The sequence below is a fragment of the Crocodylus siamensis genome, chromosome 13 (assembly GCF_052110815.1).
Source record: "Crocodylus siamensis isolate JL-2025a chromosome 13, ASM5211081v1, whole genome shotgun sequence".
NCBI classification, from domain to species: Eukaryota; Metazoa; Chordata; order Crocodylia; family Crocodylidae; genus Crocodylus; species Crocodylus siamensis.
Window position 1 is genome coordinate 16067559 of NC_143407.1, and position 15426 is coordinate 16082984.

Below are 15426 nucleotides of genomic sequence, written 5' to 3' on the forward strand. Positions count from 1 at the left end.
TTTTCTCTGCTAGATCTGCCGTTGTGCATTTCCTACTCTGTGGCTACGTTAGACACCGACCATGCAGTTGTTACTGCACAGTCATTGAGCATTTGTATAAATCAGTACTACATGACCATGCAGTAAGTTACTGCGCAGCAGCATTGCTGAAGGGCTTTTCTGTGATGTTGGCTGCATGGTACTTTGTTACTGCTGCGCAGTAGCATCATATCACACTTCCTGCCACACAATGCTATTGCACAGTTGTAGCAAGCTACTGCGCACTCTGCATCTCATGTAGACATGACCTGTGCTTTCTGCCCAATCTCCTGCTCTGCCTTCAGCCCTATCAACTGCTGTGGGGTCTATCCCCTCCATGTTCTGTTCCATGCCACATATAGAGACTGCCCGTACCACTAGTGAGACATGTGTGACACCCCTGGGACAGGCAATTAACATATCTTAAAAAGGAATTAAAGGCAAATGCATTACTTTGCATTCATGTACTGCAACAGCACCTTATTGCAGCAAGAGCTATACAATATTTTGTTCAAGGTATTTTAGCAATATCAATTATCTCGTCATCAACAGCCTGCCCTACCTACTCAAACCTATTTTCTAATAGGTCCCTTCCGACGCTAAAATCTATGAAGGATGCAACTGCCATAAGAGATTCCCCCCACAGTAACTGAATATGTCAGATACTCGCATCACCCTTAACTACTGTGTCTGCAAAATATTCAAAACTGGCTTTTCTATATTTTTTCCCTTAAACAAAAAGGGGGCGGGGGGGGGGAAAAAGAGAGAGAGAAAACTATATTTCCCACAGTTACTGAAAGAAACAGTTATTTTTGCTGGCTATGTCTTTAATAGCTTCTAAAATACTTCCAAAGTTTTATGACCAACTACTTCCACAGAAGCGTGTATTTTTAACTTGGGCAAGCACTGCCCCCTTCTCAATATGGAAAAAGGAGTCCTCTCACCTTGCCAGTTTTTTCAGTTCACAGTTAATATCATGGTTAAAGGGCTGCTCTTTTTGAGCTTTAATCAAGAAATCACGAGCTTTTTCATACTCTGACATAGAAAGACAAGCCTGTCATTGAAAGAAGGACAAGAATTAATAGACAGATATATACTCTCATCTTTTCTTCAAGACTGAAGCATGTATTCCCATAAACAAGTGACTGATTCAGATAATTGTTTCAGACTGCGCGAAGAGCAGCACAACATATTTGGAGACCCAGATTTTGGTTTTGTGAGCACTTGGCACACATGCAATGAATATTACAGTAGCCGTGTATACATGGTACATTTGAAGTCTGCTACCATGTTCAGATTTCTGAACACCTCATTTCAGAATATCCAAGATGTCCCCCACAGACATATGAAGTGGGGTGTCAGCTTGAAGTTGATATTGCCTTTAAACCCAACACAGAAATTAATTTTTCCTTCACCTGGCCACATCTAAATAGTGCTTTGGCATTTCTCTCATCAATCTCCAAGGCCTTTTCTCCATACATCAGAGCTCGGGCAGGATGTTCCAGCTTTAGGTAAGTAAATGATAGATTCAGGAACACCAGCAGCTTTGCAGCATCAATCTGGCTCTGCTCACCCTCACTGTATGGCCTGCGACACAGAATCAAGGATGCCTGAGCAAACATGGGAACAAGACCAATGGAAGTGATTCTTAGTGGATCGTTTTACTTGTGGAAAACACCTTCATCCCACCCATTATCAAAATGAACACACTGCAATATTCTCCTGATGGACATAATCACAATAAATAGCAAAATATACAACAAAGAATTTGCAAGAAGCATGGTAACATGACCACTCAGAATGGTCATTTGCTTTAGTGGCATTACATATGGCAGGGATGTCAAACTCATTTGGTCACATGGGTTGCATGAGTTGTATGGGGCTGGTTGACGGGCTGGATCAGGCCCACAGACCTTCCTGGTCCCCACCAGCCCACCTGGTGGATCTATTGCCTACTCCCGGACTTGCACCACCCATGGTGCCTGCTCCAACTGGTCTAGGACTTGCACTGGACGTATGCCAAAACAGCTGCTGCATGCAATGTGGGTCCTGGAGCAGGTGCCTCATTCAAGATAGATCCCAGATGGTTTGGAGCAGACACAGCAGGTGGCACATATCCTAGGTCCTGCACATGGGGCTAGTATGGTGGTATGGGTCAACTCAAAACTAGGGCAGCACCAGGGGCTAGATAACAGAGCTCTGTGAGCCATATCCAGTTTACAGGCCATATCTGTAACAACCAGACAGAGCCAAATCTTCAGTGAGCTCAAAAGGGAAGCAGATACACCTGGAGCCTTGACCCTAGGTTTGCTTTGATGGTTTCTACATCACCATGGATGCTATACAGAGCATTTTTTTTTTGTTTTAAATACATAGATTTCAAAGGAAGAGTAGATAAATTTTACAAGTACAAGTGGAAAAGAATACTCAAAGGAAGATGTGTAAAATATGTCTTTGTAGAACCAAGCAGTTGCAGTAGAAAAAGCATATTCAAACAGGAAAAGTATTCCTGAGACATGCAAACCAGACGTAAATAAAACTAAGTATGGAATGTATCTTGTGACATTAGAAACAAAGAGGGTGAAGTTTCCCCTTGAATAGTGCTGGGGTGACATTTTCCTACTGGGAGACCAGAAATTTAATTGTGACTTGAAGTGCAAATAATTCAGAAGGACTGGATCTTTAATGAGTCTGGAATCTTAGGCTGCTTTTGAAAAACATCTCTCTGGAACACCTTCACTACATAGTGCCATACTGTATGACTTGCTACTCCTCCAGGTGTCAGCTGTGCCAAAAGATTCCAGGTAGATGGTTACTAATTTAAAACAGAAGCAGTCAAGATTTGCAGACCCATTTTTAGATCAATTGCACAGAACAGAGTATTTGAAGTACACCAAGTCTCTCTGTATACTGTTTTGCCTATGCTTACTGGGGCCAGTTGTGTTGAAACACAGAGAAAAAGTGTTCCACATACAAGCACTAGTCTTTTCCCCCTCTGCTACAGCAACTTAATTACCATTATGAAAAACAGTAAGACAAGAACTTAAAAAGCCTAACAGAATCAGACATATTGGTTTTAATTAATCTTTTAAGTATCTATTCTTTAAACTACAGTATAAGAATAGTTGATATTTTGAACTAGTGCTCAGTAATTACTAGCTTCCATAGCCTGCATACATAACCACAATCATCCTGCTTAAATTACCCTTTTATATCTATCTTTAGCATCCATGAAGTGCTTCTGACGGAAAAGGTAATTCCCAAACTGTCTCTCTGTATCTGCCACTTTCAACACTTTTTGTAATGGGAACATATCTTGTTGGCCCTGCACACAGAAACAAAAAACCAATCAATTTAAACAACAGAAATTAGACACGGAATGCAGACTGGTGGTAAGCACCTACAAACTCACCACAAAATGAGCGGGCATCAGAAGCAACTCTCACACAGAATTAACACAACAGCACCATCACAAACACCACTAATGTTAATGCTAAGAACTTCTGTAGGAAATTAAACCAACAAATGGAATAATGGCATTCAGGACTGTTAGCTGAGAAGCAACAGTGGTGGCAGTGAAAAAGCCTTCAACTCTGAACAAGTGGTTATGAGAGTTTCTGTTATGAGCCACGTTATAAAGGTCCTTCTGCATGGGACACTCGGTACAGACCCTAAAACTGCTGCCCACCATCCTGGAGGATCACAGGGCTGAGACCAATAATTAATTGATTATCAGTCCCAGTCCCAGCACCGCACCAGAATCTTGAATCATCTTAGGTGTAGTGCCCTGGTTGGGACTAACGATCAGCTGATTGTCAAATCACAGTCCTATAACTCTGGGGCAGTGGCCACCTACATTTCAACTTGATCCTGCTAAGTGAAAGATCCAGGATCCTTCCTCCTGACATGAGGATTTCCTTGTCCCACCTGGAAGACATGTTTTACAGCTCGGACACACAGCACTCACATTTTAAGTGCATTTAACCATGCGAAGCATAAGGTGTAACATGGCTTACTGTTGTATGTAAATATTTAAGAGTCTGGCTCCCCCTAGTGCAAGTTAAACATTTATGGTAGGGTTATAAACAAGGAAAAGCTTGCAATTGATTTGCTAGATTTTAAAAATGGTATATACGCTGCTTATTGTTATCATAATTCAAACAAGTTTGTAGGCCGAGTCTTTGAAAACTTCCACTGCCATTTGCTTTGAAGAAAACAAACAGTTGGGGAAAGCACTAATGTGTACTTCCAGATTTTCTTGAAACAGGATGAAAAAAAAAAAGAGAGGAAAGTTTTAACAGCAGAATTCTGACAGCTTTTAGGACCAAATCTTGAATGGAGGGAAATGGGCATTACTTCATTGATTTCCCTGTACTGGAACATACTTTTTTTTTTTAAGGTAACATTGAGCACAAGATAATACTTAATATTCTTCGCTAGCTTGAGGGCCTGGAACATGGGAGGTAGGTATGGACCACTTTGTCTCCCTTTTCTGTGAAAGGAAGTGGGAGCAATCCTGCACAAGCAGCAGCGGCAAATGTTTGTATTTAGATTTATCTATGCTGTTATTGTAAAGAATATGCTGACAGGAATGAGGACCTCGTGAATATGCCACACAAAACATTTGAAACAGCTTGCAGTTAATAGTGCTCAATACTACACCATTCTCTACTGTAAGGGGGTCCATCTCCAGGGGTTGCTGTGGCACCCCCTGGTGGTCACACCTTACCTAGTGGCCAATTTCAGTTCACCAGGTTGGCTTTGCCTTCTCACCTGCCATGCCTCGAAGTTTTAATTATATTAATGTAAGGAGGCTGCCCTCAGAGAACCCGAGTTCAGCCTTTACGGTGACTTGTTCCACCTCAGTCATCATCAGGCTGCTAGTCTGCCCAATCCCCACAGACAGAGCTCTGCTCAGGCTAGGGTCTCTCTGCCTTCTTGCTGAGCTCCTGGCCCTATCTTGCTTACGCTGGCCTTTGGCCCCGTTTTGCTCTTGTCTGTGCTTCAGCCCATTCTGGACGTTGGCCCTTCGTAGCCCACTGGGTTCCCGACCCTTGCAGGGCTGTATTTGGGCTCCCAGGCTTTAGCTCCAGCAGCCCATTGAATCCCAGACCCTTGCAGGGCTTTACCCACACCACAGAATGCCTTCTAGGCACCTGACCCACGACCTCCTCATCCCCTTTAATCCACTCCAAACCTTGTGGTTAACAACTTGAAACAGAAACAAAATGTGTATAGAAAGAGAAATAAGATACAGCTCCCAGCAGAGCTCCAGCACTCAAGGGGTTCTGAGCCAGACTGAGCCTCCAGGCTTATATGGACCTTGATTCCTCCCCCTTCTGGTCACTTAACCTAAATGCTGCCTATTATGCAAATCAGCAACAGAGCTCTCACTCCCCTCAAACAGCTGCTCACAACCCTGCAGCTCCACTTCCTGCATGCTGTATTCCTCAGCCTGTCTTCTGCAATACTGCTTTTTCTTCATTCCAGTAGCAGGGGCAGAAGTCCCCTGCTATAACTATCACTACAAATAGTGATGAGAAGAGAGAGAAGTTTTAACGTTCTGGATTTATAGCTCAAGCCTGCTTTATATGTATGTACTGGTCAACTCACAGCCGTCAGAGCAAAGAATGTGTCAGATTCAGCTGAATCAAGGAAGTCCATCAATTCTATCTCAAACAAGACTGTGGCATTAGGAGGAATCAATGGAGGACAGCCCAGAGTCCCATAGGCATAATGTGGCATGAAGAGGAATCTCGCCAACTCTCCTTTCTTCATGGTCAGCAGACCAATCTCCATGCCCCACAATGTAATCTCTGGGGAGACAAAAGACAGAACTTTTAATGTGAATTCTGAAAACAATTTGAATTACTGATTGCTCTTAGAACCTTTTGGGCAAGTGTTAGCTTTTCCAAGTACCAAGAGTTTGACTGCCAATTAATTTACACAAAGCATAGCACAATAAGCACCCCAAAGAATGAAAATTATCTGTCACAGCATATCGTAGCTTGATGGACCCCAGGATTGAGTCTGATTAGAGGTGCATCAATACATCGGTCGCATATCAGACTGGCACTGATATGAGGAAAATTGAGAGTATCAGCAATTGACTTTTTTTGGCTGATGTGGCCGATAATGTGGCCAATAAATGCCATGTGCACATGTGCAGCCACGGTGCAGCATGTAGGTGGTCAGGAGCACAGCCCTGCAGTGTGAAAAGCAGCTGGGTCTGTCCGGTAAGTCTGTTGTGGGGGAAGGAGCATGTGGGGGAGGGGGGGCAGATCGAGGTGCCCCGCAGCGACGAAGGGAGTTGGGCTGGTCCTTGGGCAAGCGTTGCCAGGCTGGGGGGATGGGGAGGACAGAGCTGCAGCTCATTTCTAACCCCCCCCCACCCCCGCTGGGTACACTTATTAAAAAGGTGCTCACTGGGGGTCCACTTATGAAAAAGGGGTGCCTCAAAGTAGCCATGGGGGAAGAAACTGGGCCTGGCTTACAGGCAGCTCCCCACCTTCAAATGGCATCTCTCAAGAACCAGGCTACCTAGCTCCCAGTGTCACCAAGACATCAGGCCTTGCAACAGACCGATATGCCTTCTGTGCCCCAACATCAATATAGACTATATCATCACTGGACCAAAAAGCATGGATTATAACATCCCAGCTGGTCTGGTCCTGCAGGGAGCAAACCAGGAAAGCCAAGGCTGCAAATGAAATCCAACTAGTTTCAAGCATCAAGGACAATACAAAGTCCTTTTTCAGATATGTGGGGAGCCGAAGGAAAAGCAAGGGCAACTGGACCCCTTCTGAACCAGATGGGACAACTGACAACCGATGCCCAGGAAAAAGCCAACCTATTAAATGGGTACCTTGCTTCAGTCTTTCATCACTCCCATGGGACGCCCATGCCTGCTATGGGACAGGGAGGTCTGGGTGAGGGAGATCCCCTGCCCTCCATCAATGCTGACCTTGTAAAGGAACACCTTGAGAGGCTGGATACCTTCAAGTCAGCTGGCCCTGACAGTCTACACACTAGGGTACTCAACGAGCTGGCAAGCATCACAGCCCAGCCCCTGGCACGGATCTTTGAAGACTCCTGGCACTCTGGTGAAGTACCCAAAGACTGGAAGAAGGCGAACGTGGTGCCTATCTTTAAGAAAGGGAGGAAAGTGGATCTGGCAAAATATAGGCCCATCAGCCTGACTTCTATACAGGGAAGGTCTTAGAAAAGTTTATTAAAGAGGCCATCCTTAATGGACTGGCCGATGCCAACATCCTGTGGGATACCCAGCACGGGTTTGTTGCGGGTAGGTCTTGCTTGACGGAATCTCATTTCCTTTTATGACCAGGTGACCTATCACCTGGACAAGGGAGAAGACATTGATGTCATATATCTTGACTTCAAAAAAGCTTTTGATCTGGTATCTCATGATCACCTCTTGGCAAAACTGGCCAATTGTGGCCTTGGGTCCACCATGATCCGCTGGCTGGGAAATTGGCTCCGTGGTCAGACCCAGAGGTGGCGGCTGACGGAAGTCAATCGTCATGGTGCCTTGTGACCAGTGGGGTCCCCCAAGATTCTCTCCTTGGACCCATATTGTTCAACTTCTTCATTAATGATGCAGATATTGGAGTCAGAAGTGGACTGGCCGAGTTCGCTGATGACACCAAACTTTGGGGCAAAGCATCCACACTTGAAGACAGGAGGGCTATCCAGGCTGACCTGGACAGGCTCAGCAGATGGGTGGATGAGAACCCAGTGGCGTTTAACATCGAAAAATTCAAGGTTCTCCACCCTGGGAAGAAAAACTTGCAGCATCCTTATAGGCTCGGCAGTGCTATGCTGGCTAGCACTATGGAAGAAAGAGACTTGGGGCCATCATTGACCGCAAGATGAACGTGAGCCTGCAATGCAATGCTGCTGCTAGTAAAGTGACCAAAACACTGGCTTGCATCCATAGATGCTTCTCAGGCAAATCCTGGGATGTCATTCTCCCCTTGTACTCAGCCCTGGTGAGGCCGCAGCTGGAGTACTGCACCCATTTTTGGGCCCCACAATTCAAAAAGGATGTGGAGAAGCTTGAGAGAGTCCAGAGGAGAGCCACGCGCATGATCAGAGGTCAGGAAAACAGACCTTACGACGACAGGCTGAGATCTATGCGGCTCTTTAGCTTGCAAAAGCGCAGGCTCAGTGGTGATCTGATGGCCACCTATAAGTTTATCAGGGGTGACCATCAGTATCTGGGGGAACGTTTGTTCAGAGTGCCCCAAGCAACAACAAGGTCGAATGGTTATAAACCATTTGAGATGGCAAGACCATTTCAGGCTGGACATAAATAATTTATTTTACTGTCGGAGCCCCCAAGCTCTGGAATAGCCTGCCATCAGAGGTGGTTCAAGCACCTACATTGAACACCTTCAAGAGAAAACTGGATGCTTATCTTGCTGGGATCCTATAACCCCAGCTGACTTCCTGCCCTTCGGGTGGGGGGCTGGACTCAATGATCTTCTGAGGTCCCTTCCAGCCCTAATGTCTATGAAATCTATGAAAACTGAGGTTTATTCACTTGTAACTCCATAAATGTCACATACATGGAGAAGTCATCTCCTACTTAAAGTGCCCCTCTTCTGTCTACATTGGAAAGATGGGGCAATCCCCATGCGACAGAAAAAACAAACACCGTTCTGAAATCGGGTGCAGAAAGACATGCAAGCTAACGGTGGCTGTTCTCGGACAATCTTTTAAAAACTGATGTAAATGGAATATTATGGAACAAGAAATCATTCACAACTTGGACTGCATTACAAATAGTCTAAACAGGGACTAGGGATTCTTATCCTATTACCTGGGATAGCTTTTCTGACTCCTTAGTTCCTATGAGTTCACTACTTGCTTACTTGTCTCCCAGCACCGCTCTTCTCCCTTCCTTCTTCTCTCTTCCTCTACCACTCCCTTTTCTTTTGTGTTCTAACTTCTCTTTTCTTATACTCTGCTTTGTGCATGTTCTTTCATAGATCAGATGAAGTGAGCTTCAGCTCACAAAAGCTTGTGCTATATACATATATTTTGGTTAATCTAGAAGGTGCAAATCTACTTTGCCTGCTAGCTTGTAACATCACAACTACCAAGGCTAACTTTTAAATTATATGCTATTATTTATATATATAAAAAAACAACAACAATAATAAAAACAAACAAACAAACTCACAAAATAGTGATTCTCTCAGTGGTACCATGGGGTACCGCAGGGTGCTACTCACTAGTATCATTTTTAGGTATGCAAACTTAACTAGATTAGCCCAAAGGATTTCAGACAGGGATTCATAGCATCAAAAACATTCTATGGTCAGAGTTGTTTACAACAGAACAATTTTTCTGTAAGTTTTTGCTTTCTTCTCGACAACACAAAAATAAGAGCTGGCATTTCCCAACAGGTGCCTTGAGTCTAAGGTTGAGAACCACAGGCATAAAACTTGTTAGTCTGCTTAAATACAGCCAAAACTAAAAGCAAATGAAAGGGAACTATGACTCCTGTGACAGTTCTTCAGCTTGGACTTACCTTTTCCAAGTTTCATCAGTCTAGAAGACCTCCTGTAGCGGTTTGTGTCAAAGGGCTTATCCATGTATTCCAGATACCCAGAATATTTAACTGCAAGAGTTCCAACACAAAAGGAACAAGAGAGGTCATACAGAAGACCTTAGGTTATATCAAGCAGTACAAGCAATAAATCACTTAAGGATATAACTGCTAACCACACACGCGCACACTTGTTTTTATTATACCGTGAGTAAAAAAACTTATCTGGCCTTGTGAGCAGGATGAGTGTCATGGGGCCAGATAAGACCCACAGAGTAGCCCCTGATGTGGATCCCTAACATGCCCTGGAATAGGAACAGCAGGTGTTGCATGTGGCACATGTCCCAGACCAGCTACACACACTGCCCCTTCCAGCATGTCTGTTCCAGCCACCACTTGCAGCGTATGGCCCCAGACTGGCTACACTATGACCATGCTGCATGTGGCATCAACTCTGCTACCCTGAGGCTGTACCAGTGTGCAACATACACCTGCTCCATGTTGGATCCCCTGCATGTCCTAAAGCGGATGTCACGTGCAGTACATGCCCCTGAACAGCTGGCTGGGGACCATGCCACACACAGGACCTTCTCTAGTCGTTCTAGGACCCTGCTCCATGTGCCGCCTGCTCTGACTGCTCCAGGATGTGCAATGGACTAGGCACAGAGCAGATGTATGCTGAAACGGGTACCACACGCACAGTCTCAGAGCAACCTAAGAGGGTGCTTCATGCGAATCCCAGGGCCATCCAGTACACCTTGCACGCTGCCCATATCCCACTTGAGACCCACATGCAGCACAAGAGTATGTATGAAAGGGCTCCATGGGCTGGACCCAGATCTAAGGCTGTGTCTTTGAGCTTTGTTACACCTTCTATTGTAATCTGAACAAGTGTTAATTGGCTCAGTGTTGTTCATCTTAGCAAAGCAGTAGCACCTTAAGGCAAAAAACCATCTCTGGCTATCCTTTACTTGCAGTTGCGACTTTCCAGTGGTGAGCAGGTGCAGGACTAGGAGACTGGGGCAGGACTGGCTTGCTGCTTCAGCTCTGAGGGGCCTGATCCCTTTTTTTCCTCCGGAGTCTGCACCTGGGGGTTGCCCCTGCCTGGGCTGCTGGCAGGCTGGGTACTGCCTGAGCTCCAAAAAAGATTGGGCCCCATGAAGCTCAGGCAGCACCCAGCTAGCCAGCAGCCAAGCCAGAGGCTGGGGGGGATGCAAGCTTGCGGGGGGAGGGGGGGGGGGAAGGATCCAGCCCCCAGAACCCAGTGCAGCTAGACAGTTAGAGAAAGGTGTTCAACGGCTGCAGCTTGGCAGCCCAAGGCTGGCTCCCGCCAGCCCTGAACTTTGCTTGGCTGTGCAGGGTCTGGCTACCAGTTCCCTCTGGCTTGCCCAGCAGCAGACACAGTTGGCAGGTGAATGAAGCCCCTAAACCCCCGGTAGCAGCCAGGCAGCTCTGAGCACAAAGCACGCAACTTCGCACTTCCGGTCTAGGCTGGGGCTGCAGTGAGAAAGCAGGGAGGCTCTGCCATTCACAGCTGCCTCCCAAGCTGAGCAGAGGCAGGAAATCCAGTCCCTGTATTCCCCCCAACCCATTCCCTAACAAGGAGTTCAGTGGCTTTAGGCTAATGCCAGGTAAGCCAGGCAGCAAGAGCTGGAAGACAGATCCTGCACAGCTCGGCAGAGCGTGGGATCAGCAGGAACCAGCCTTGGGCTGCCAAGCTGCAGCTGCCAAGCTCTGCCCTGCTGCAGCTGCTTGGCCTTGGTAGAGTATGTCCAGGTCCTGGGGACACAGGCACTGGGTGGAGGATGTGCTGTGGCAGAGTGCAGGGCTGGTTCAACTGCAGGTCAGCAGGAAGGCTGAGCACCAGCCTGTTGCCTCCGGCAGGCAACACGGTCATATTCAGCCTGGGTATCTGAGGAGCAAGCTGGTCCTGGAGGCGCTCCACTGTTAAAATGATAAAACTCTATGCTTGCAATTTAAAGTTAGTTTGACAGTTTTTCATGACCTATCTGGCAAGAAAAGTTAACAAAATAGTACAAGTTTCATACTGGTTGAGGATGGATGTTCAGCCCTGGAGACAAAAACCCTTGCTTCATCTGTTCTGCAGATACATCACATGCAGCAGGCAGCAGTGTACCTACCCACAACTCTAACCAAATACTGACTCAGGGAAACCATCCCTAAGAGGTGAAAAGGGCAGAACAATCCCTAGGTTCAGAGCATAACCCTGCTCCAGAGACTCTCTGCTGGGAACATTGGTAGTGTATGCCTACCATAAAACCACTAATAGGCATTTCTTGGTGTGGGAGTCAAAGCTGCTTCATTTCACAAAGCATCACCAGATTGAACCGTCTTTCAGGTAATACAAGCTGAGCCTTGACCTAAGAGCAAAACTGTTTCCCTGTGTACATGGATTTTGTGTTTGTTCCCCTCCCCACAACCTTATGTCAGCATCATAGCACCAGGAATAAAATCTGTGTTAAAACACACACACGCTCTGCTGGTTGGCAAGATCTGAAGCAGAAGAAAGCTAGGATACTGGTACATTAATGACTTATGTAAGAAAATGCAGTAATTTCTCATTCTCCTATAACCCATACCTTTTCCCTCAAAAGTAGCTGGTGAAAATTGGGATGCTTATGAGAAGCAAGAAAAACAGATCCCCATGGGTCTGGAAATCTGGCAGTAGGGGATCAGTGACAACTTCAATTGTCACAGCAAGTAAGGCTTTCATTCCCCTGCTACCAAAATTTCCAGACACAAGTGGAACCCCCCAGCTGGATGACATAGCCCTGTGTGCCAGACTGGGGTCAGGCCCAGGTCACTACCCCCACCCCATTGCACCTAGGTTGGCAGGCATGCCAAGTCCCACCTGGCATGTATGGCTGGCACCAGCCTCAACCCCCTAGATGCTGCTACTCAGATGCTTACCAAAAGCAAGATCTTTTTTCCTTCATGATACCCTGTGTTTGAAAAAGGTGGTTCTCATATTCAAGGGCAGGATATGCAAGAGAAGTGTTGGTAAACTCTACAGGCTAAGAGAACTCTGAGGGCTGCTACCAGTCAGGTAGCATTTAAATATCCAAGTTCAGTCTAGGGTACCTTTTGAGAAGGTTCACATACATGGTACTTTGACAAGCCCCAAGTAAGATTTAAGGTGTTCATCCTACACCAATATGCACAAGAGCAGACTTTACCGCAGAATCTGGGAGTTTAGGTCACCTGACTGAAACCTACAGCTTGCACAAAATAAACAAACTTTGTTTTCCTTTTTTTTATAATTCTCCTTAATCATGGTTATAACTTTCCAGGTTTTTTGGGGGGGTTTGTTTTTGGAAACACTTTGGAATTTCCTGGCAGTTACGGGTAAACTGAATTCACGTCCTTAAGGTTTAAGAGACACAGAAGGGCAAGTGCCGAAAGTGTTCTGGCACAAAAGGAGAACGGACAAACCTTCCTGCATGGGGTGCAGAGAGGAGTGCTCACCTAGGTCCAGAATACCAATGCAGAAACGATGCAGCAGACAAGCAGTGACACACCATGAAAGAGGTCACTCTCCAAAGAGCATGATCATAGAATGAGACCTCCCACGCAGAGACCTGTTTTACCTAAGACAGATGCATCACGGGGGACCAGCTCTCCGGAGCCCGTGCGGACAACCTCCTTTAGCACCCCACCGTCACCAGTAATGTCCTGCATGCGCTGGCCCAGCTGCTGGAAAGGAGACTAGGAAGAGTGGAAAAGGAAACGACCACTTACATCAGGGGCAGGCGATTATTTTGGGGGGGAGGGCCGCTTACCGAGTTTTGGCAAGACAGCGAGGGCTGCATTACAGGCAGCCGGGGCAGATAAATATTAACTTCCTAAATTTTTTAGGGGCCCCGCGGGTTGGACAGAATGCCCGCGTTTGGCCCGCCCCTGACTTGAATGCTGCAGCTGCATCATCTAAGCCGAGAGCTTAGGCAGGAAACAGCGCTTAAACACGAGGCTGCAGTGCAGATCCCGCGGCAGGGAGAGCACCTCGCAGGCCGCCCGCTCCGGGGCCACGAGCTTCTGCAGCCCCGCGGCTGCTCCGCCGGCACAAGCCCAGGGCCCGCACCGCCGCCTGGGCCGCCCCCCGGACCCACCCCCGTGAAGCGGGGCAGCAGCGGGTTTTAGTGGTCTCCACAGAAATGGCCAGGGGCTCCGCGCAGCCACGCGCCCCGCCCCACTCCAGCCGGGCCTCACCGCGCGGCCGCCCGCAGCCCCCGAGCGCGGGAGCCGCCCGCCCAGCCCGCGGCCCGTCGACATCGCCGCAGCCGCTGCCGCCGCACCAGCCAATCGCGCTCCGAGCGCCGGCCCCCAGCTGCCGCAGCGTGCGTGTGGCGCGCGAGCCTCTTCTGCAGAGCGAAGCCGCGCCCCCTCCCTCGTCAGCCAATCACCGCTCCGCCTGCCACCAGCTCGATCAATCCGCAGAAGAAACGCAGTGGTTTCTGCCCTGGAGCCGCGGCAGTCTGCGCGTCTTCGCGCTGCGGCTGCCGGGAGGGCGGGCGTGCTCTCGGTGGCGCTGTGCTGCGTGCGGGCTTGCTCCGCAGCTGTTCTTGGAAGCCCCTTTCTCAGCTCCTCGAAAGGCTCCTCCTTGCTTGTGCCCGTGCTCAGCGGAGATCTCTCAATAAAGCGGGGAGTTTTCACGTGGACCCAAACTGTAGGAGCCCGAGGGCAGCTGAAGCAGGGAGCACAGAGGGTCGGAGCCGGCGCCAGAAGGGATCACTAGCAGGGCAGCCGGAGGCGCCTATTTTCTTTCTTGTGGGAAGTAATTAAAAAAAAATCACAAGAAGGTGCTGGTGTAGAAGTACCTGTCTGAGCATCCCCATGCCCCAGCACCCTCAATATAAAACTGATCAGCAACCATGAATCCTACTTGACGTGATGTGGCATCAAGAGAGAAAGATATCCAGGTTTTTGTAGGATTTCACAGAGGAGTCAATAGATAAAAGATAAGAGAGAAAAGCTCTCACCCAAGTATCTTTTCTGTTTGGTTTGAGGGATGTCTTTTTCTTAGGTTACTTGAGTGTGTTACATACATCTTTATGTTTTTTTTCTGGGGGTGTTTGAGGACAGTATGGAGGTGCCACTCTTGCTACAATTAAAAGACTTAACAAAGATCCAGGTTTTCAGGCATCTACTAAAAAAATCAGAATACATTCTCATATAAAAAAGAATCCTTTGGCCACCATTACTATAGTATCCAAATAAATGTCTGCCAGTCTTTGATGGATTTATCCCTAGAATAGTCTTATGAAATATGTCATGGTGACACCTGTAAAGTTGGAAAATGTTAGTATGATGGCATTCCCATTATGTAGATAGGAATCAAGGCCCAGAGAAGATGACTTGGCCAAAATCGCACTGGAAGTCAAGCGTCAAATTTAAAATCAGATTTCCTATAACCCTGGCTAGACCCCTAACTACAGGATCATTCTTTTTTTACTTCACCTAAGCTCTTCTGGAAGCTCATTCCATAGCTGGGTCCTCTTGATAGAGATGCCTTTTTCTCCAATTTCATATCTATCAGGATCTATCAGCCTTTGGTCTGCATTGACATAAATCGGCACTATTTTATTTTCAAAAAAATCCCCAAAAATGAAGCAAGGGTGGTTTCTAAGAAACCCCCAGAAAGCGTCACTCCAACTTAAAGTTTTCATTTGGCCAAAAAAAACCCAACAACCCCAAAACCCAAACTTTTTTAGTAAAAAGTTTAGTGACATGTTTCTCAACATTTCTCCCAACTTGACTAATGGGACTGGCTCCCCTTAAACCGCAAAAGGACTTTCTTGGAAACTGGAAGCTAACTC

The 15426-nt window shown here is 47.0% G+C and overlaps 1 protein-coding gene across 2 annotated transcripts in view; it reads right to left on the bottom strand.

Moving 5' to 3' along the window:
- FKBP6 (FKBP prolyl isomerase family member 6 (inactive)) overlaps positions 1-13958 on the bottom strand; it is a 50749-nt gene extending 36791 nt beyond the window's left edge. Inside the window, exons 1-7 of one of the 2 annotated variants that reach the window (XM_090025463.1) lie at positions 13820-13958; positions 13201-13318; positions 9575-9664; positions 5632-5834; positions 3224-3343; positions 1434-1628; positions 963-1072 (exon numbers count right to left, since the gene is read on the bottom strand). In XM_090025463.1, coding sequence (XP_089881589.1) covers positions 963-1072; positions 1434-1628; positions 3224-3343; positions 5632-5834; positions 9575-9664; positions 13201-13318; positions 13820-13882 — 899 coding nt within the window. In that variant the 5' untranslated portion in view covers positions 13883-13958. The remainder of the gene's footprint in view (positions 1-962; positions 1073-1433; positions 1629-3223; positions 3344-5631; positions 5835-9574; positions 9665-13200; positions 13319-13819) is intronic. The other variant, XM_090025464.1, reaches the window with a different exon arrangement.
- Between the last annotated feature and the right edge of the window lie 1468 nt (positions 13959-15426).